Below are 23,082 nucleotides of genomic sequence, written 5' to 3'. Positions count from 1 at the left end.
CAAATTGATCCCGCCTCGGTGTAACGCTCATTCCTTCGACGATAAACGTACCCTCACCCCTGGTGATACAAAACCGCGACTCATCAGTGAAGAGCACTTTTTGCTAGTTCTGTCTGGTCCAGCGACGGTGGGTTTGTGCCCATAGGCGACGACATTGTTGCCGGTGATGTCTGGTGAGGACCTGCCTTACAACAGGCCTACAAGCCCTCAGTCCAGCCTCTCTCAGCCTATTGCGGACAGTCTGAGCACTGATGGAAGGATTGTGCGTTCCTGGTGTAACTCGGGCAGTTGTTGTTGCCATCCTGTACCTGTCCCGCAGGTGTGATGTTTGGATGTACCAATCCTGTGCAGGTGTTGTTACATGTGGTCTGCCACTGCGAGGACGATCAGCTGTCCGTCCTGTCTCCCTGTAGCGCTGTCTTAGGCATCTCACAGTACGGACATTGCAATTTATTGCCCTGGCCACATCTGCAGTCCTCATGCCTCCTTGCAGCATGCCTAAGGCACGTTCACGCAGATGAGCAGGGTCCCTGGGCATCTCTCTTTTGGTGTTTTTTAGAGTCAGTAGAAAGTCCTCTTTAGTGTCCTAAGTTTCCATAACTGTGACCTTAATTGCCTACTGTCTGTAAGCTGTTGGTGTCTTAACGACCGTTCCACAGGTGCATGTTCATTAATTGTTTATGGTTCATTGAACAAGCATGGGAAACAGTGTTTATACCCTTTACAATGAAGATCGGTGAAGTTATTTGGATTTTTACAAATTATCTTTGAAAGACAGGGTCCTGAAAAAGGGACGTTTCTTTTTTTGCTGAGTTTAGATAGCAGAGAAGTTCTACTGCGTTAGAAACCTTTTTCCTTGACATAGCTTTCCCTATCCAGATCTGTAGTGTTGTTGTCGTGAGAGGAAGCACTAACAAGTACGGTAACTGGTCAACAACATCTGTAAATATCTACAGCAAGGGCAATCTGTCAGGCATTAATCACCTAATGGTTCTCTATGTACAGCCCATCAGAGCTCTCATAATACCATTCCAGCCTCCAGTACAAAGCAAGGCCAGTGATCTGGATCACAGAAAATTGTGCAATTTCATGGGCCCATACCCCAGGATGGCATTATAATTGGGTAAATAGGCCTGTGTGCACTTGGATTGGTAACATGAAGGTCATGCAGGCCGCCTGTTGCAGGTAGATAAATGCTGCTGCTCTCTGCTGCTGTTCTCTCCTGCTGCTGCTGCTCTCTGCTGCTGCTGCTCTCTGCTGCTGCTGCTCTCTGCTGCTGCTCTCCCTGCTGCTCTCCCTGCCGCTCTCCCTGCTGCTCTCCCTGCTGTTCTCCTTGCTGTTCTCTGTCCACTGCTGGCACTCTTTGATCACCTCTCTTTTAATCTCATTTCACTTTCATTCACTAAGTACAAAGACTTAATTTTCTTCCCACCCAAAGCATTTCTCTCCTCGGCATGAGAGTCTACCAAAAAAAATAATTCATTTTGATTCCTTTATCTTCATAAAGCCTATTGAACAACACAGCAATCATAGCTGGTGTCTGTACTCAGCGTTTTGACAGCAACAAACACAGATGTGTGCTTCTGACAGTCGGATTTTAGTGTCTGTTGATCTGAAATACTGCACTAAGAAAATAAGCACTTTGAGTCCACTCCCTATATTGCATACATTGCCTTCGGAAAGACTCCTTGACTTTTTCCACATTTTGTTATATTACAGCCATATTCTAAAATGGATTAAACAATTATAATAACCCTTAGCAATATACATACAATACTACATAATGACAAAGTGAAAACAGGTTTTTAGACATTTTAGCAAATTAATTACAAATAAAAAACAGAAATACCTTATTTACATAATTATTCAGACCCTTTGCTAAGAGACTCAAAACGAAGTTTCGGTGCATCCTGTTTCCATTGATCATCCTTGAGATGTTTCTACAACTTGATTGGACATGATTTGGAAAGGCACACAACTGTCTGTACAAGATCCCACAGTTGACAGTGCATGTCAGAGCAAAAACCAAGCCCTGAGGTTGAAGGAATTGTCTGTAGAGCTCCGAGACAGGATTGTGTCAAGGCACAGATCTGGGGAAGGATACCAAAACATTTTTGCAGCATTGAAGGTCCCCAAAAACACAGTGGTCTCAATCATTCTTAAATGGAAGAAGTTTGGAACCACCAAGACTCTTCCTAGAGCTGGCCGCCTGGCCAAACTGAGCAATCAGGGGAGAAGGGGTGACCAAGAACCGGATGGTCACTCTGACAGAGCTCCAGAGTTCCTCTGTGGAGATGGGAGAACCTTCCAGAAGGACAACCATCTCTGCAGCACTCCACAAATCTGACCTTTATTGTAGAGTGACCAGACGGAAGCCACTCCTCAGTAAAATGCACATGACAGCCCGCTTGGAGTTTGCCAAAAGGCACTTAAAGACTCTCAGACATGAGAAACAAGATTCTCTGGTCTGATGAAACCAAGTTTGAACTCTTTGGCCTGAATGCCAAGCGTCACGTCTGGAGGAAACCTGGCACCATCCCTACGGTGAAGCATGGTGGTGGCAGCATCATGCTGTGGGGATGTTTTTCAGCGGCAGGGACTGGAAGACGTCAGGGTCGAGGCAAAGCTGAACGGAGCAAAGTACAGAGAGAGATCCTTGATAAAAACCTGATCCAGAGAGCTCAGGACTTCAGACTGGGGCGAAGGTTCACCTTCCAACAGGACAACGACCGTAAGCACACAACCAAGACAATGCAGGAGTGGCTTCGGGACAAGACTCAATATCCTTGAGTGGCCCAGCTAGAGCCCGGACTTGAACCCGATCTAACATCTCTGGAGAGACCAGAAAATAGCTGTGCAGAAACACTCCCCATCCAACCTGACAGAGCTCGAGAGGATCTGCAGGGAATGGGAGAAACTCCCCAAATACAGGTGTGCCAAGCTAGTAGCATCATACCCAAGAAGACATGAGGCTGTAATCGCTGTCAAAGGTGCTTCAACAAACTACTGAGTAATTGGTCTGTATACATAAGTAAAAGTGATTATAATTTTTAAAAAATAAATTAGCAAAATTTCCAAAAAACTGTTTTTGATTTGTAATGATGGGGTATTGTGTGTAGATAGAGGAGGAAAAAAACGATTCAATCAATTTTAGAATAAGGCTTTAACCTAACAAAATGTCGAAAAGTTAATGGGTCTGAATACTTTTCCGAATGCACTGTATACCCAGCAGGAGTACCATGGCTGGAGCCAGTTTTGAGGAGTGGTAGCGTATACCATACCTTTGAGGTCCAGGTTACGGGCTCCATTGGAGTGCTGGGTGACGGTGCGGGAGTCGGTCTTGAGGATGTGCACGTTGTTGTCGTCCCGGGACACCACCACGTCGTGCCACTGGTTGTCGTTGAGAGGCTTCTCAGAGTTGCCCTTCATGAGTGACGGTCCGTTACCCAGGTCAAACACATAATGGATGTACCTACAACACAACATTACATCATGCACAAGTCAATTTACAGAATGACTAATAGATACTGTATCTAGGTAAATATTCAAATGTAAAGGACATCTACAACATCCTGTCCTTTTGAAACGCAGATTCAATGCATATTGATAATATTAACAGAAGCATCATCAGAGAAAGTGTAGTACCAGCAGCACTGAGAGATATGACTGAGTTCTCTCTTCAGCCCATGGAGCCAGTATTGCTGTGTGCCGCTGCCTAAGGGCTCCACAGCTTAGAATAACTCCTGCTGACTAATTGTTTACTGAGTGACAGTATTTCTGGGCAAAACTGGACCGTGGTTAAACATCTGTGGGATTATTGTTCGCTCTTTCACTCTTACTCGCTCTATCTGTCTCGTTTCACTAAAACATTCTGAATAAATTCCCTTTATATGGCTCCGGCTGACAGAATCAAAGTATTCCATATAACAGAAAATAACTTGTTGGGCAAGAGAAAAGGGGAACAGTGGTAGGCAGCTGTGCTATTATTAATCTATCCCATACACACTCTGCATGGTTACAGCACCTAACAAAATAGGTTGAACACAGTCTTTAAAAAATTATAAGAATACAACCCATTGGAATATGAGGTTGAGCTTTACCCCTTCCTGGTCACCCCAGCACACCCCTCACCCTTTGACCAGCTCCACCATGATGAAGTCACTGCCGTCTTTACCCCAGCACACCACTCACCCTTTGACCAGCTCCACCATGATGAAGTCACTGCCGTCTTTACCCCAGCACACCACTCACCCTTTGACCAGCTCCACCATGATGAAGTCACTGTCGTCTTTACCCCAGCACACCACTCACCCTTTGACAAGCTCCACCATGATGAAGTCACTGCCGTCTTTACCCCAGCACACCCCTCACCCTTTGACCAGCTCCACCATGATGAAGTCACTGCCGTCTTTACCCCAGCACACCACTCACCCTTTGACCAGCTCCACCATGATGAAGTCACTGCCGTCTTTACCCCAGCACACCACTCACCCTTTGACCAGCTCCACCATGATGAAGTCACTGCCGTCTTTACCCCAGCACACCACTCACCCTTTGACAAGCTCCACCATGATGAAGTCACTGCCGTCTTTACCCCAGCACACCACTCACCCTTTGACCAGCTCCACCATGATGAAGTCACTGCCGTCTTTACCCCAGCACACCACTCACCCTTTGACCAGCTCCACCATGATGAAGTCACTGCCGTCTTTACCCCAGCACACCACTCACCCTTTGACCAGCTCCACCATGATGAAGTCACTGCCGTCTTTACCCCAGCACACCACTCACCCTTTGACCAGCTCCACCATGATGAAGTCACTGCCGTCTTTACCCCAGCACACCACTCACCCTTTGACCAGCTCCACCATGATGAAGTCACTGCCGTCTCCAGAGTTGAAGAGGAGCAGGCCGTCAGGGGAGGTGGTCTTGAACTGGAAGAAGAGGTGCATGGAGGCGTAGGCCTGCAGGGTAGAGAAGGCTAGGTAGCTGGCCCGGCTGTGGAAGGTCACAGGGTCAGCCACGATGTGGCGCATGCCGAAGCGGGCGTTGAGTTCGCAGTAGGAGATGTCTCCGTTCTTACACTGGTCCAGGTAGGGCACGCCGTTGAAGGAGAGGGCCTGCAGGTGCCCTATGAAGTTGGTCGGCACCACAGAGATGAAGCGTCTCTCTGTCATGATGCCAGTCTCAATGTTGTGGAACTCCAGGCGGGTGTGGGTGCCGGCCATATGGCCTGGGGTAGAATAAATACATGATGATAGGCATAATATATACTATTTAGCACACACTTTTATCTAAAGTGACTTACAGTGAAGCACCATGCTCTACCGACTGAGCTACAGAGGATCACAAACTGAACATGAAATGTTATTTGGTATTTAGTGTATTATTATGAGGATCACAGTTTCCCTTCATCTCATGGCTTGACTCGGCTCTCCCCTCCTACCTTCCACAGTCACATTGTCCACAGAGAGCTGCAGGTTCTTCCCAAGACGTACCACCTTCACTGAGTGCCACTCATTGTCGTTCAGCTTCTGTCCTGCTAACAGCATCTCTGGGCCTTTACCTGTGGAAAGGAAAGGAGGAAGTCACCAGCAGAGCACAGTAATAAAGCATATCCCTCTTTCCAAGAGATCCCTGGATAAAAGACACTTCCTGTTTAGAACACATTAACATACTATATCACTCATAAGCACACAAACACCTGCAACCTGGAAATGCCATTCAGAGAGGGCAGTACTGTATGTAAAGAAAAACTACACAACCTCTCTCAAATCAAATGTTATTAATCACATACACATGGTTAGCAGATGTTAATGCGAGCGTAGCGAAATGCTTGTGCTTCTAGTTCCGACAACGCAGTAATAACCAACGAGTAATCTAACCTAACAATTTCACAACAACTACCTTATACACACAGTGTAAAGGAATGAAAGAATATGTACATAAAAATATATGAATGAGTGATGGTACAGAACAGCATGGGCAAGATGCAGTAGATGGTATCGAGTACAGTTTATACATATGAGATGAGTAATGTAGGGTATGTAAACATATAAAAGTGGCATTGTTTAAAGTGGCTAGTGATACATGTAATACATCAAGATGGCAAGATGCAGTAGATGGTATAGAGTACAGTATATACATATGAGATGAGTAATGTAGGGTATGTAAGCATTGTTTAAAGTGGCTAGTGATACATTTTTTACATCAATTTGTACATTATTAAAGTGGCTGGAGTTGAGTCAGTATGTTGGCAGCAGCCACTCAATGTTAGTGATGGCTGTTTAACAGTCTGATGGCCTAGAGATAGAAGCTGTTTTTCAGTCTCTCGATCCCTGCTTTGATGCACCTGTACTGACCTCACCTTCTGGATGATAGCGGGGTGAACAGGCAGTGGCTCGGGTGGTTGTTGTCCTTGATTATCTTTTTGGCCTTCCTGTGACATTGGGTGGTGTAGTTGTCCTGGAGGGCAGGTAGTTTGCCCCGGTGATGCGTTGTGCAAACCTCACTACCCTCTGGAGAGCCTTACGGTTGTGGGCGGAGCAGTTGCCGTACCAGGCGGTGATACAGCCCAACAGGATGCTCTCGATTGTGCATCTGTAAAAGTTTGTGAGAGCTTTTGGTGACAAGACAAATTTCTTCAGCCTCCTGAGGTTGAAGAGGCGCCGCTGCGCCTTCTTCACCACACTGTCTGTGTGGGTGGACCATTTCAGTTTGTCCGTGATGTGTACGCCGAGGAACTTAAAACTTACTACCCTCTCCACTACTGTCTCGTCGATGTGGATAGGGGGGTGCTCCCTCTGCTGTTTCCTGAAGTCCATGATCATCTCCTTTGTTTTGTTGACGATGAGTGTGAGGTTATTTTCCTGACACCACACACTGAGGGCCCTCACCTCCTCCCTGTAGGCTGTCTCGTCGTTGTTGGTAATCAAGCCTACCACTGTAGTGTCGTCTGCAAACTTGATGATTGAGTTGGAGGCGTGCATGGCCACGCAGTCGTGGGTGAACAGGGATTACAGGAGGGGGCTCAGAATACACCCTTGTGGGGCCCCAGTGTTGAGGATCAGCGGGGTGGAGATGTTGTTACCTACCCTCACCACCTGGGGGCGGCCCGTCAGGAAGTCCAGTACCGAGTTGCACAGGGTGGGGTCGAGACCCAGGGTCTTGTGATTGCGTGGTCTATGGACCTGTTGGGGCGGTAAGCAAATTGGAGTGGGTCTAGGGTGTCAGGTAGGGTGGAGGTGATATGGTCCTTGACTAGTCTTTCAAAGCACTTCATGATGACGGAAGTGAGTGCTACGGGGTGGTAGTCGTTTAGCTCAGTTACCTTAGCTTTCTTGGGAACAGGAACAATGGTGGCCCTCTTGAAGCATGTGGGAACAGCAGACTGGGATGAGGTTTGATTGAATATGTCCGTAAACACAACAGCCAGCTGGTCTGCGCATGCTCTGAGGACGTGGCTGGGGATGCCGTCTGCGCCGGCAGCCTTGCGAGGGTTAATACGTTGAAATGTTTTACTCACATCGGCTGCAGTGAAGGAGAGTCCGCAGGTTTTGGTAGCGGGCCGTGTCAGTGGCACTGTATTGTCCTCAAAGCGACCAAAGAAGTTGTTTAGTCTGTCTGGGAGCAAGACATCCTGGTCCGCGACGGGGCTGGTTTTCTTTTTGTAATCTGTCATTGACTGTAGACCCTGCCACATACCTCTCGTGTCTGAGCCGTTGAATTGCGACTCTACTTTGTCTCTATTCTGACGCTTAGCTTCTTTGATTGCCTTGCGGAGGGAATAGCTACACTGTTTGTATTCGGTCATGTTTCCGGTCACCTAGCCCTGATTAAAAGCAGTGGTTCGCGCTTTCAGTTTCGCGCGAATGCTGCCATCAATCCACGGTTTCTGGTTGGGGAATGTTTTAATAAACACTGTGGGTACAACATCACCGATGCACTTGCTAATAAACTCGCGTATTCGTCAATTTTGTTGTTTGACGCAATGCGGAACATATCCCAGTCCACATGATCGAAGCAATCTTGAAGCGTGGAATCAGATTGGTCGAACCAGCATTGAAAAGACCTGAGCGCGGGAGCTTCCTGTTTTAGTTTCCGTCTATAGGCAGGGAGCAACAAAATGGAGTCGTGGTCAGCTTTTCCGAAAGGAGGGCGGGGGAGGGCCTTATATGCGTCGCTTACTTGCACAATCCTTACCGATGTTGTCAAAGAGAAATGTCTGTAACCTATGAAATCTCAAATAAGAAACGCAGTACAGAATGTAAGAGCTCTGTCAATGGTTGTATAAACAAACAGTTTGTTCGAGTTGGGAGTGCTTATTACACAATTGTACTGTACTCATCACAAGAGCCAAAAAAGGAAAACCAGCCACGTCACAAACACCGACGTCTTGCTTCCAGACAAATTAAACACCTTCTTTGCCCGCTTTGAGGATAATACAGTGCCACTGACACGGCCCACTACCAAGGACTGTGGGCTCTCCTACTCCGTGGCCGACGTGAGTAAGACATTTAAATGTGTTAACCCTCGCAAGGCTGCCGGCCCAGACGGCATCCCTAGCCGCATCCTCAGAGCATGCACAGACCAGCTGGCTGGTGTGTTTATGGACATATTCAATCTCTCCATATCCCAGTCTGCTGTCCCCACATGCTTCAAGATGGCCACCATTGTTCCTGTAACCAAGAATGCAAAGGTAACTGAACTAAATGACTATCGCCCCGTAGCACTCACTTCTGTCATCATGAAGTGCTTTGAGAAACTAGTCAAGGATCATATCACCTCGACCTTACCTGTCACTAGTCCCACTTAAATTTGCTTACCACCCCAATAGGTCCACAGACAAAGCAATTGCCATCACACTGCACATTGCCCTATCCCATCTGGACAGGAGGAATACCTATGTAAGAATGCTGTTCATTGACTATAGCTGAGCATTCAACACCATTGTACCCTCGAAGCTCATCAATAAGCTTGAGGCCCTGGGTCTCAACCCCGCCCTGTGCAACTGGGTCCTGGACTTCCTGATGGGCCGCCCCCAGGTGGTGAAGGTAGGAAACAACATCTCCACTTCGCTGATCCTCAACACTGGGGCCCCACAAGGGTGTGTGCTTAGCCCCCTCCTGTAATCCCTATTCACCCACGACTGTGTGGCCATACATGCCTCCAACTCAATCATCAAGTTTGCAGACGACACAACAGCAGAAGGCTTGATTACCAACAATGACAAGACAGCCTACAGGGAGGAGGTGAGGGCTCTCGGAATGTGGTGTCAGGAAAATAACCTCTCACTCAACATCGACAAAACAAAGAGATGATCGTGGACTTCAGGAAACAGCAGAGGGAGCACCCCCCTATCCACATCAACGGGACAGCAGTGGAGAAGGGGGAAAGTTTTAATTTCCTCAGCGTACACATCACTGACAAACTGAAATGGTCCACCCACACAGGCAGTGTGGTGAAGAAAGCGCAACAGCGCCTCTTCAAACTCAGCAGGCTGAAGAAATTTGTCTTGTCACCTAAAACCCTCACAAACCTTTACAGATGCACAATTGAGTGCATCTTGTCGGCTGTATCACCGCCTGGTACAACAACTGCACCACCCACAACCGCAAAGCTCTCCAGAGGGGGGTGCGGTCTGCACAATGCATCACCGGGGGCAAACTACCTGCCCTCCAGGACACCTACAGCAGCCGATGTCACAGGAAGGTCAAAAAGATCATCAAGGACAACAACCACCCGAGCTAATGCCTGTTGACCTCGCTATCATCCAGCAGGCGAGGTCGGTATAGGTGCATCAAAGCTGGGACCGAGAGACTGAAAAACAGCTTCTATCTCAAGGCCATCAGGCTGTTAAACAGCCATCACTAGCACAGAGAGGCTGCTGCCTACATACAGACTTGAAATCATTGGCCACTTTAATAAAAATGGAACACTCGTCACTTTAATAATGCCACTTTAATAATGTTTACATATCCTGCATTACTCATCTCATATGTATATACTGTATTCTATACTATCTATTGCATCTTAGCCTATGCCGCTCTGTCATTGCTCATCCATATATGTATATATTCTTATTCCATTCCTTTACTTAGATTTGTGTGTATTAGGTATGTGTTGTGGAATTTTGGGATATTACTTGTTAGATATTGCTGCGCTGTCGAAACTAGAAGCACATGCATTTCACTACACTCACAATAACATCTGCTAACCATGTGTATGTGACCAATAAAATTTGATTTGATTTTAAATGTTTAATTAATATCCACTGGTATATGACTCAAATCACGTCTCCTCTATATGAAATGGTATATCAACTCTTTAGACAACCAGCTAACAATGTGTAGTATCCAGAGGCTTGGCCGGTGGATAGAGTTTTATAGCTCCACGATTTCTGCTAAATCCTCTGCTTTTTTCCCCAGCTCTCAAGGTTTGGTTTGAAAATAGGTCACAATGCGGAAGCTTTGCCACTGCAGCACAGTCAACCCCGATTATTGGCTATGCAATAGGCCGACACAGCAATTCAAAGGAGTTCTGACATGGCTAGGAAAGCTAATTGGCCATGCCTAAGCCGGACGGCCTCCAGGGGTTTGTCTGTCTAATTGAGATCAGGGTGTATGACAATAACAGGGGACATGGAGAGGACACTGGCTGGCTGCTACTGGGACGCTGCTACTTGGACCCTGCTTCTGGGACGCTGCAGCTGATGATATCAATTGGTTTCCAAGTACTTCACTATTTCCTCCTCTGGGAGAGAGAGGCCACTGGCTTCTGGCGTTTTACAGCAGAGCAAGTGTCTCGGCAGGGGGCAACATTCTAGACCAACTACAAAGTTATCTGACAAAGTAGCTATGGGACATAACACCGCGTTGTAACTCTGGGTGTCACAGGAACACATTCCCATAGTGTGACTGTCATGAGGCAGGAGGATTTCTCTCTCCATGTTCACACCCACACCCTTTTTACCCAACCTTCATATATCATGAGTCCTAAACCTTTCAGGAAGTGGTTATGTCTTCCTGCTCTTGCGTGATAGCTGACCGAGTGTTCACTAAGAACGATGTACAAACAAAAGGAAGCAGTCACACCATCTCGAAGGTTGAACTCTGACCCGTCAGGAGACATGACCGAGGTCATGTTGTGTGTCTAACAAAGGTTTCCTTGGTTCAACATCCCATGATGTTGGGCAGGAAAACACCCAACTCCCTCTCAGGAAAACATTCGTAATACATAAGGAAATGATAAAGTATTGACTTTTATCCCTACTCTTAAATACATTTCAAATGACGACTTGGGTCAACTTGGAGGAGAATGATAATTGTCTTGCAGGAGGGTGAGAGGAGAGTAGGCATGACAAAGAGTTGTCAGTCTTGGACTGAAACAGAACTTTAGGAAGCGGCCTCACGGAAAAACAGAGATGGAACGCTGACAAGGACTGGAGAAAAATGGACAGACCTACACCTTTGTGAAAAACGAATGGCCCACGAGAGTGGTGTTTTGGACATCTTCACACCATGTACTGCAACACAAAGCTGACTGCTCCAATAGAGGTCGTTACAACACTGTATATATAAATAATATGACATTTGAAAAGTCTTTATTCTTTTGAAACTTCTGTATGTGTAATGTTTACTGTTAATTTTTATTGTTTATTTCACTTCTGTATATTATCTACCTCACTTGCTTTGGCAATGTTAACATATGTTTCCCATGCCAATAAAGCCCCTTGAATTGGTACCGACGCGGGTCAAGGAGAGACAAAGAGAAAGAGAGAGGGAGGACCTGACCAGTGACTCAGTAAATATGACAGCATTCTCTGTGTTTCATCCTTGACAATTCGGCATTGCTTTATCCATCATAATCTTTGTGTTTATTTTAATTATGTGTTTCTTAGGATAATAATAAATTCTATCTTTGTAAAGAAATGTGGTTTTCTCTTGTTTTGACAAATGCTGGCTCTAATACAATTAAAGACTTTATGTTTCCTTTAAAATTGTTGATACGAGACTTTAAAAACGTAGGCTAAACTACTAACTAGAGTTTCAAGTTAATTGTTCCCTTTGAATAAAAACAATTACTGGTGCCCTTATGCAATGTTATTAATTTAGAATAGTAGGCAAATTATTTAATTAAGTCACCAATTATAACCAATTATTAGACCACTAAAGTCCCTACAACCGGTACATAGTGATCTTATAACATAAAACTCAGCTTTAAGTACTATTGGCATGTTTGATTACAGTATCCAACAATGACAACTAATCTTAGAAACGGTGAGGCATGGGGCAGAGCAGTGCTTTTCCAATATGAAACCTTGTTACAATTGTAAAACAACAATATACTGTCGGTCTCTTTTCAGACCATCATGTCTATTATCCCCAAATAACCTTCAGATCTTAGTATGGATCCCCAGTCATGTTCCTCTTTATTGACTGTGGGTTTATGTCCTACAAAACCCACGTTCACCTACTAAATCAACACAACAGTCTACTTTACTGAGCAGTTGGAGGGAGGTACAGAGAAATATTTACAGAGCGGAGGAGATGGGACTATTCATCTGAAGTGAACTGTGTTAAAGCAGTGTTGGTCTGGTCTCCGAGGTGGGCTCCCCTGCCATCTAATAATTGAGCCTCAGCCCAAACACCTACTCTGTGATTCAGCGGAGAGCAGCTCTGCCAGGATCAAGCACATACACATTTTAGAGGAGTTCGCAAGCAAGTGATGCAAGGTCTGTATAGTGGTGGGCTGAAAAGTAAGAATTCTGGTGTGTCAGAAAGCATAGAAATCACTAGATATCCACAGTGAGGTGAAGTGCTTTTTTATGTCTACACACCCTAGCTGGAGATTGCAACCTATCCCCTCCATTCCCAACACACTTGTATCCTAAGTCAAGTATTTTTCATTGTCGTTTTACTAAGACCAATATCTCAAATACTATTTCAAATATCTAAATTGCTTTCACATACATTCCGAAATAAGTATTCAGATATATAAAAAAAATACAATATTGGAATGTACTGTATTTGGAAAAACACTTGGAAAGTATTAGCATGTATTTGAAAATACAAAAATACACTGACTCAAATACACTCCCATGAATTTAACCGAGTTATTTGAAAATAGTATTTGAAAATACTTTAAAATACAGTGAGGGGGAAAAAAGTATTTGATCCCCTGCTGATTTTGTACGTTTGCCCACTGACAAAGAAATGATCAGTCTATAATTTTAATGGTAGATTTATTTGAACAGTGAGAGACAGAATAACAACAAAAAAATCCAGAAAAACGCATGTCAAGAACGTTATAAATTGATTTGCATTTTAATGAGGGAAATAAGTATTTGACCCCTCTGCAAAACATGACTTAGTACTTGGTGGCAAAACCCTTGTTGGCAATCACAGAGGTCAGACGTTTCTTGTAGTTGGCCACCAGGTTTGCACACATCTCAGGAGGGATTTTGTCCCACTCCTCTTTGCAGATCTTCTCCAAGTCATTATGGTTTCGAGGCTGACGTTTGGTAACTCGAACCTTCAGCTCCCTCCACATATTTTCTATGGGATTAAGGTCTGGAGACTGGCTAGGCCACTCCAGGACCTTAATGTGCTTCTTCTTGAGCCGCTCCTTTGTTGCCTTGGCCATGTGTTTTGGGTCATTGTCATGCTGGAATACCTATCCACAACCCATTTTCAATGCCCTGGCTGAGGGAAGGAGGTTCTCACCCAAGATTTGACGGTACATGGCCCCGTCCATCGTCCCTTTGATGCGGTGAAGTTGTCCTGTCCCCTTAGCAGAAAAACACCCCCAAAGCATAATGTTTCCACCTCCATGTTTAACGGTGGGGATGGTGTTCTTAGGGTCATAGGCAGCATTCCTCCTCAACCAAACACGGCGAGTTGAGTTGATGCCAAAGAGCTCCAATTTGGTCTCATCTGACCACAACACTTTCACCCAGTTGTCCTCTGAATCATTCAGATGTTCATTGGCAAACTTCGGACGGGCATGTATATGTGCTTTCTTGAGCAGGGGGACCTTGCGGGCGCTGCAGGATTTCAGTCCTTCACGGCGTAGCGTGTTACCAATTGTTTTGTTGGTGACTATGGTCCCAGCTGCCTTGAGATCATTGACAAGATCCTCCCGTGTAGTTCTGGGCTGATTCCTCACCGTTCTCATGATCATTGCAACTCCACGAGGTGAGATCTTGCATGGATCCCCAGGCCGAGGGAGACTGACAGCTCTTTTGTGTTTCTTCCATTTGTGAATAATCCCACCAACTGTTGTCACCTTCTCACCAAACTGCTTGGCGATGGTCTTGTAGCCTATTCCAGCCTTGTGTAGGTCTAAAATCTTGTCCCTGACATCCTTGGAGAGCTCTTTGGTGTTGGCCATGGTGCAAAGTTTGGAATCTGATTGATTGATTGCTTATGTGGACAGGTGTCTTTTATACAGGTAACAAACTGAGATTAGGAGCACTCCCTTTAAGAGTGTGCTCCTAATCTCAGCTCATTACCTGTATAAAAGACACCTGGGAGCCAGAAATCTTTCTGATTGAGAGGGGGTCAAATACTTATTTCCCTCATTAAAATGCAAATCAATTTAGAACATTTTTGACATGCGTTTTTCCGGATTTTTTGTTGTTGTTATTCTGTCTCTCACTGTTCAAATAAACCTACCATTAAAATTATAGACTGATCATTTCTTTGTCAGTGGGCAAACATACAAAATCAGCAGGGGGTCAAATACTTTTTTCCCTCACTGTATACACACATTTTCAAACATAGTATAGACTAAGGAAAGGGCTGGTTTGCATAGTCACAGCCACACTGAAGGAGTGAGAAGTACTTTACTCCACTCTGCTGACAAGTGTTTTTCCCCGCTCATACAGTAATAAAGGCATAGTGCACAAATTTGGTGGAAATAATAATAATATATATATATATTTATTATCTCCTCCCCATTCTGCTCTCTAAATAATAGGAAATTCCATATGTGTTATTTCATAGTTTTGATGTCTTCACTATTATTCACAATGTAGAAAATAGTAAAAATAAAGAAAAACCTTGAATGAGTAGGTGTGTCCAAACTTTTGACTGGTACTGTATGTTAAAATGATGTTTATCTTCCATTGATGAACTATTAACCATGCTTAAGACATGGATCATTTCTGTTGAGAATGCTATATTATCGTGTTTGGCCAGTTTCTATATTTTTTACTGAGTGTAATTAGATTTGTCCGCCTCGATTGTGGGCCACATTGGTATGCTTTGAGGTGTGGTCATGGAGGAGATCCTATATACCTGTGTGTAATTGTTGCTCTTATTTGCCAGTGTTTGAATGGGAGGCTGGTCAGAGCCTGGTAGACCCCAGCTGTGTCTTTTGGCAGGGATAGCTGCATAGGTTTGATATCCTTTCAGTGTTTTGTTTGTTTAAAACATTTTCATTTTTTTGCAGGGCAAATTTAATTTTGTATCACCAATTAGTAAACCAACAGCAGATTTTGCACATTTAAGTTTGCCTTCTGCATTGAACATGCCCTAAAGACTAAGAGACACATTACCCCTTTCACACAGATGCACAATTATATCTAAACTTTTCACACAAAAATCCCATTGACATAAACACACAATTTACACCAGACTTTTAATAAGGTACAGTTCAGATTCATTTGTTTTTAAAATGCTGATTATTAAAGGAAAATGAATGCACACAGTTATTCTCTACATTACAGAAAATGACATGTCCCTGTGCAGCATTGTGATGATGATTCTGTCTTGATATACTGTAGGCATAGTAGGCTTTACATTCTGTGTTCTGATTACAGATTGTTTCAAGTTGGCTTTTATTTAGCCTCACTAGGCTACCCAGGCTTAGTGGAGCCGCTGGGGAGAAATTCTAGGGCGTTGTTAGATTTAAAGAAGCCCTCTCCTTGGTCCATTGTATCCAGAGTATTTGATTGTTATGATTTTAATAAGGCTAGCCTCAAATGCATGATGATGACACATTACATAATTGCTGAGTTGAGACTTTGAACATGATAGCTATTGATGCAAATAAAAACATGCTAATTTTGTAAAACAAATGTATCCTTTTTAGATGAAAGTATACTTACAACAATATGTAGTCCAACATTGGTTGGTCTATTCCATTAGAACTGGCACCGTGTTTGTGTGCTGTGTTATGTACCTACTGTGACCGCATTGCTCTCGATGACTGTTCTCCTTGTGTTATGTACCTACTGTAACCGCATTGCTCTCGACAACTGTTCTCCTTGTGTTATGTACCTACTGTAACCGCATTGCTCTCGACAACTGTTCTCCTTGTGTTATGTACCTACTGTAACCGCATTGCTATCGATGACTGTTCTCCTTGTGTTATGTACCTACTGTAACCGCATTGCTCTCGACAACTGTTCTCCTTGTGTTATGTACCTACTGTAACCGCATTGCTCTCGACAACTGTTCTCCTTGTGTTATGTACCTACTGTAACCGCATTGCTCTCGACAACTGTTCTCCTTGTGTTATGTACCTACTGTAACCGCATTGCTCTCGACAACTGTTCTCCTTGTGTTATGTACCTACTGTAACCGCATTGCTCTCGACAACTGTTCTCCTTGTGTTATGTACCTACTGTAACCACATTGCTATCGACGACTGTTCTCCTTGTGTTATGTACCTACTGTAACCACATTGCTATCGATGACTGTTCTCCTTGTGTTATGTACCTACTGTAACCGCATTGCTATCGATGACTGTTCTCCTTGTGTTATGTACCTACTGTAACCACATTGCTATCGATGACTGTTCTCCTTGTGTTATGTACCTACTGTAACCGCATTGCTATCGATGACTGTTCTCCTTGTGTTATGTACCTACTGTAACCGCATTGCTATCGATGACTGTTCTCCTTGTGTTATGTACCTACTGTAACCGCATTGCTATCGATGACTGTTCTCCTTGTGTTATGTACCTACTGTAACCGCATTGCTCTCGACGACTGTTCTCCTTCTAAAATATAAGATCTCTATTCACCTTAAAAATACGGTTTACTATATGCTACTGTAAACATGTTTGTGATACTAGTATGTTTTAGGTTGCAGACGCTGTGGCCTTAGGAAGACAGTGCACCTTGGTGAGCCAATCAGGACCATGGACAGCTTCCCACCAGAATACCCTGCGGCAGAGTATACAGCCCTCTATACACTGGCTGAGGCAATCAGCCTGAGACAACATGGTGGGGAAAAGGTGGGAGCCATTACGACCTAGTCAGGTACCTGTGGTGTTTCTTATTTATGACTGTTACTACTGCCTATACTGTATACAACAGATAACCTCCGCTTTGGGCCTACATTGGGCAACATCCACCCATTCATTTTTTCCCCCCTCCAGTTTTGTAAATTGTGCCGGTTCCTGTCTATGCTTACCTCCTAGCATAACTCTAATTATGTTTTAAAATGGTGCTTGTAAGTGGTCAATTCACAGCATGTTTAAAATGCACAACAAGTTTTGGCCTAAAGAAAGGCTCTCCCAGATGGTCGAGGGCTCTAATTGACTATAATTTAGTTTAACTACTGGCTAATTTTGTCTGTTTAAAGTCAATTAAGATGTTTATTTTCTTTTTACTGACATTAAACTTCAATCCATCTAAATGTATAGGACAACTATGCAGCAACATACTTAAGGTCGCTATTTAAGGTAAAACATTTACTCTGTACACAATCTGTTGTCACGGTCTCACCTGTATAAAATGATTGAAGGAAAGTGGATGTAGAACAGATCTTCTTGCCCGTAGTAAAGAAGGTTTATACCTGTACTGACCAACATAAAAAACTAAGTAGTTACATGCATCTTTCTTTGAATCCTAATAAATTGATTTGAAAAACTCAATTGTAAGGACAACAGTTCAAATAGGTCACACCCCCCCTCTCCCCGAAAGCCCAATGGTATATTGCCATCTGGTGGTAAAGTATATTACTGCTGGAAGTTAGTAGCAGGGACTGGGAGCTAATGCCACTGTCGTCTCTATGAGAAGCACTGAGCACCCATAAACAGATGGTCTTTTTCTGTTGTAAAGAACAAGGGATCATTTTGTTATTCTGAAATGTGTTGCTTAGAGGATGAGTTTACCAAAGGATGTTCAGCTTTATACAGTATTTGATACTTTCCTTACAGTCCCTTACATTTTCAAGACAACCATGTGATTGTTGTACTTCATGGGATAAATATTTGATATGGCTAATGTTAAATTCATTTAACAGCATTAAAAGTAAAACAGACAGTGAGGTATAGGATACAGTTGTTCTGAAGTAGAGTTAAACATTTACATGATAGGAGTAACTTACTGAGGTTACAGTCTATCCTGATACAATCTGGTGAGAGAGAGAGAGAGATGGTGAGATAAAAAAATTATATATAAAAGAAGATAAAGTAAAAATGTCACATCCTTCAAGGTACATTCTGCAGTTTCTTTAGACAGAGACCACCATCCGGGGACAAGCTCCAGAGTCAAAACCAGCCTTTTCCTCACCACAGCCACCAATCAGCACCCACTAACATATGAGCTGAGGGAGGTAATGTTACCTCTCTACTACACTCAGGAGAACCAGTAATGTGCAGTGCCTTAGGAAAGTATTCAGACCCCTTCCCCTTTTCCACGTTACAGCCTTATTCTGAAATGGATTCAATTTTTTCCCCCTCATCAATTTACACATAATACCCCATAATGACAAAGTGAAAACAGGTTTTTATAAATGTTTGCAAATGTCGAACAAATAAAAAACTGAAATACCTTATTTACATAAGTATTCAGACCCTTTGCTATGAGACTTGAAATTGAGCTCAGGTGCATCCTGTTTCCATTGATCATCCTTGAGATGTTTCTAATACTTCATTGGAGTCCACCTGTGGTAAATTCAAATGATTGGACATAATTTGGAAAGGCACACATGTCTGTATAAGGTCCCACAGTTGACAGTACATGTCAGAGCAAAAACCAAGCCATGATGTCAAAGGAATTGTCCGTAGAGCTCCGAGACAGGATTGTACCAAAACATTTCTGCAGCATTGAAAGTCCTCAAGAACACAGTGGCCTCCATCATTCTTAAATGGAAGAAGTTTGGAACCACTCTTCCTAGAGCTGGCCGCCCGGCCAAACTAAGCAATTGGGGGAGAAGAGCCTTGGTCAGGGAGGAGACCAAGAATATGGTCACTCTGACAGAGCTCTAGAGTTCCTCTGTGAAGATGGGAGAATCTTCCAGAAGGACAACCATCTCTGCAGCACTCCACCAATCAGGCCTTCATGGTAGAGTGGCCAGACGGAAGCCACTCCTCAGTAAAAAGCACATGACAGCCTGCTTGGAGTTTGCCAAAAGGCCCCTAAAGGATTCTCAGACCATGAGAATCAAGATTCTCTGCTCTGATGAAACCAAGATTGAACTCTTTGGCCTGAATGCCAAGAGTCAAGTCTGGATGAAACCTGGCACCATCCCTACGGTGAAGCATGGTGGTGGCAGCATCATGCTGCGGAATGTTTTTCAGGGGCAGGGAATGGGAGACTAGTCAGGATCGAGGGAACGATGAATGGAGCAAAGTAGAGAGAGATTCTTGATGAATACCTGCTCCAGAGTGCTCAGGACCTCAGACTGGGGTGAAGGTTCACCTTCCAACAGTACAACGTCCCTAAGCACACAGCGAAGACAACGCAGGAGCGGCTTTGGAACAAGTCTCTGAATGTCCTTGAGTGGCCCAGCCAGAGCCCGGACTTGAACTTGAATCTCTGAAAGAACTGAAAATAGCTGTCCAGCGATGCTCCCCATCCAACATGACAGAGCTTTAGAGGATCTGCAGAGAATAATGGGACAAACTCCCCAAATACAGGTGTGTCAAGTTTGTAGCATCATACCCCAAAAGACTCGATTGCTGCCGAAGGTGTTCAACAAAGTACTGAGTAAAAGGTCTGAATACTTACAGTACCAGTCAAAGGTTTGGACACCTACTCATTCAAGGATTTCTTTATATTTACTATCTTCTACATTGTAGAATAATAGTGAAGACATCAAAACTATGAAATAACACATATGGAATCACGTAGTCACCAAAAAAGTGTTAAACAAATCAAAATATATTTTATGTTTTAGATTTTTCAAAGTAGCCACCCTTTGCCTTGATGACAGCTTTGCACACTCTTGGCATTCTCTCAACCAGCTTCATGAGGAAGTCACCTGGAATGTATTTCAATTAACAGGTGCGCCTTGTTAAAAGTTAATTTGTAGAATTTCTTTCCTTCTTAATGCATTTGAGCCAATCAGTTGTGTTGTGACAAGGTAGGGGGGGTATACAGAAGACAGCCCTATTGGGTAAAAGACCAAGTCCATATTATGGCAAGAACAGCTCAAATAAACAAAGAAAAACGACAGTCCATCATTTCCTTAAGACATGAAGGTCAGTCAAAACGGAACATTTCAAGAACTTTTAAAGTTTCTTCAAGTGCAATCGCAAAAACCATCAAGCACTATGATGAAACTGGCTCTCATGAGGATCGCCACAGGAATGGATGACCCAGACTTAAGTTCATTAGAGTTTACCTTCTCATAAATTGCAGCCCAAATATATGCTTCAGAGTTCAAGAAACAGACGCATCTCAACATCATCTGTTCAGAGACTGTGTGAATCAGGCCCTCATGATCAAATTGCTGATAAGAAACCACTACTAAAGGACACCAATAATAAGAAGAGACTTGCTAGGGCCAAGAAACACGAGCAATGGACATTAGACCGGTGGAAATCTGTCCTTTGGTCTGCTTGGTTCCAACTGCCATGTCTTTGTGAGACACAGAGTAAGTGAACGGATGACCTCTGCATGTGTGGTTCCCACTGTGAAGCATGGAGGAGGAGGCGTGATGGTGTGGGCGTGCATTGCTGGTGACACTGTCAGTGAGTTATTTAGAATTCAAGGCACACTTAACCAGCATGGCTACCACAGCATTCTGCAGCGATACGCACCCATCTGGTTTGTGCTTAGTGGGACTGTCATTTGTTTTTCAACAGGACAAAGACCCAAAACACACCTCCAGGCTGTGTAAGGGATATTTGACCAAGAAGGAGAGTGATGGAGTGCTGCATCAGATGACCTGGCCTCCACAATCACCCGATCTCAACCCAATTGAGATGGTTTGGGATGAGTCGGACCGCAGAGTGAAGGAAAAGCAGCCAACAAGTGCTCAGCATATGTGGAAACTCCTTCAAAACTGTTGGAAAAGCATTCTACTTGAAGCTGGATGAGAGAATGCCAAGAGTGTGCAAAGCTGTCATCAAGGCAAAGGGTGGCTACTTTGAAGAATCTAAAAATCTAAGATATATTTTGATTTGTTTAACACTTTTTTGGTTACTACATGATTCCATATCTGCTATTTCATAGTTGTGATGTCTTCACTATTATTCTATAATGTAGAAAATAGTAAAAATAAAGAAAAACCCTTGAATGAGTAGGTGTGTTAAAACCTCTGACTGGTACTGTATGAAAATGTGATATTTCTGTTTATATATATATATATATATATTTTCACACATTTTCAAACATAGTATAGACTAAGGAAAGGGCTGTTTTGCATAGTCACAGCCACACTGAAGGAGTGAGAAGTTTTTTTCTCCACTCTGCTGACAAGTGTTTTTCCCCGCTCATACAGTAATAAAGGCATAGTGCACAAATTTGGTGGAAATAATATATATATATATATATATATATATATATATATATATATATATATATATATATATATATATATATATATATATATATATATATATATATATAAAATTTAAAAACAAAATACATCTATCCTCACCATTCTGCACTCTGAATAACAGAATAGCTACATAGTCATTATGGCTTACCATAACCTGCAATGAAGGCTACGGTATGTACTACTACATACTACTATGCTAGTGTGGCTGAGGTGTGCTCTGGAGCTGTCAACCATCACAGAGCAGTAGATACAAACAGCCAAGGACCAGACTCACTAGCTACAGACGTACTGGGCATGTTGTACACCATGACAATGTACACTACCAGTCAAAAGTTTGGACACACCTACTCATTCAAGGGGTTTTCTTTATTTTTACTATTTTCTACATTGTAGAATAATAGTGAAGACATCAAAACTATGAAATAACACATATGGAATCATGTAGTAACCAAAACAGTGTTAAACAAAACAAAGTATATCTTATACTTTGAAGAATGTAAAATCTAAAATATATTTTGATTTGTTTAACACTTTTTTGGTTACTACATGATTTCATATGTGTTATTTCATAGTTTTCATTTCTACAAGGTAGAAAATAGTAAAAAAAATATATAAAAAATGGAATGAGTAGGTGTGTCCAAACTCTTGACCGGTACTGTTTGTGTCATGATGGTACAGTACTGTATGTTTTTCAGTGAGCTGGCCTCTCTGACTGTCTGTTCCTAGGACTGCAGACACACAGGCCATTGAAGGGCTGAAAGGGTTGGATCAGCTAGCGACTGACCTGGGCATGGGTCAGAGAGATAGAGGGAGGGGGAGAGGGAGAGTGAAAAAGACAGGTGAGAGAGCGAGAGTAGAAGAGAGACAGGGAGAGAACACAGGAGATAGAGAGATGTACATAGATGATGTGTATGATAGAGAGAACACAGAGGAGATAGAGAGATGTACATAGATGATGTGTATGTTAGAGAGAAGAAAGGGTAAGTAGGACAACACCTCTCACATTACATCACTCTCACTGAGAAGCTGCAAGGACTCAAAGGCCTAGAGTTAGTGTTGTTAGCATTACCCAGGTTGACGGTGAGTTTGACACGGCCCGCGTCCAGCTCCAGACGCAGGGTATCAGCTGAGTCCTGGGAGGTGGTGGCCAACAGCAGCCCAAAGGCCCTCTGGGACATAAAGCGTAGCGCCACGTCCTCGGCCTCCGTGTGCACGCTGACAGGCAGCATCACCTTCAGGTACATGCTGCCATCGTAGCTCAGCACTGTGGCCTCTGTGTGTGACACCCAAAGACAGGGAAACAGGGTTAGCTAATGTTTTGGTCACAAATGTTCTCGTA

The 23,082-nt window shown here is 43.6% G+C and overlaps 1 protein-coding gene across 6 annotated transcripts in view; it reads right to left on the bottom strand.

Moving 5' to 3' along the window:
- The window catches only part of nrxn2a (neurexin 2a), a 353,006-nt gene that overhangs the window by 189,600 nt on the left and 140,324 nt on the right, over positions 1-23,082 (bottom strand). For 5 of the 6 annotated variants that reach the window (XR_003880366.1, XM_029770022.1, XM_029770026.1 and 2 more), the window contains 5 exons: positions 22,813-23,016; positions 18,342-18,368; positions 5,447-5,566; positions 4,852-5,233; positions 3,282-3,472 (listed from right to left, as the gene is read on the bottom strand). Coding sequence is in view for 5 of the 6 variants with exons in the window: in XM_029770022.1 (XP_029625882.1) it covers positions 3,282-3,472; positions 4,852-5,233; positions 5,447-5,566; positions 18,342-18,368; positions 22,813-23,016 (924 nt within the window). In the remaining variant the exon portion in view is untranslated. The remainder of the gene's footprint in view (positions 1-3,281; positions 3,473-4,851; positions 5,234-5,446; positions 5,567-18,341; positions 18,369-22,812; positions 23,017-23,082) is intronic. The other variant, XM_029770024.1, reaches the window with a different exon arrangement.

This window comes from Salmo trutta, chromosome 12, assembly GCF_901001165.1.
Source record: "Salmo trutta chromosome 12, fSalTru1.1, whole genome shotgun sequence".
NCBI lineage: Eukaryota > Metazoa > Chordata > Actinopteri > Salmoniformes > Salmonidae > Salmo > Salmo trutta.
The sequence above is the reverse complement of the archived record's forward strand: the minus strand, read 5'-3'. Positions and strand labels throughout refer to the sequence as shown.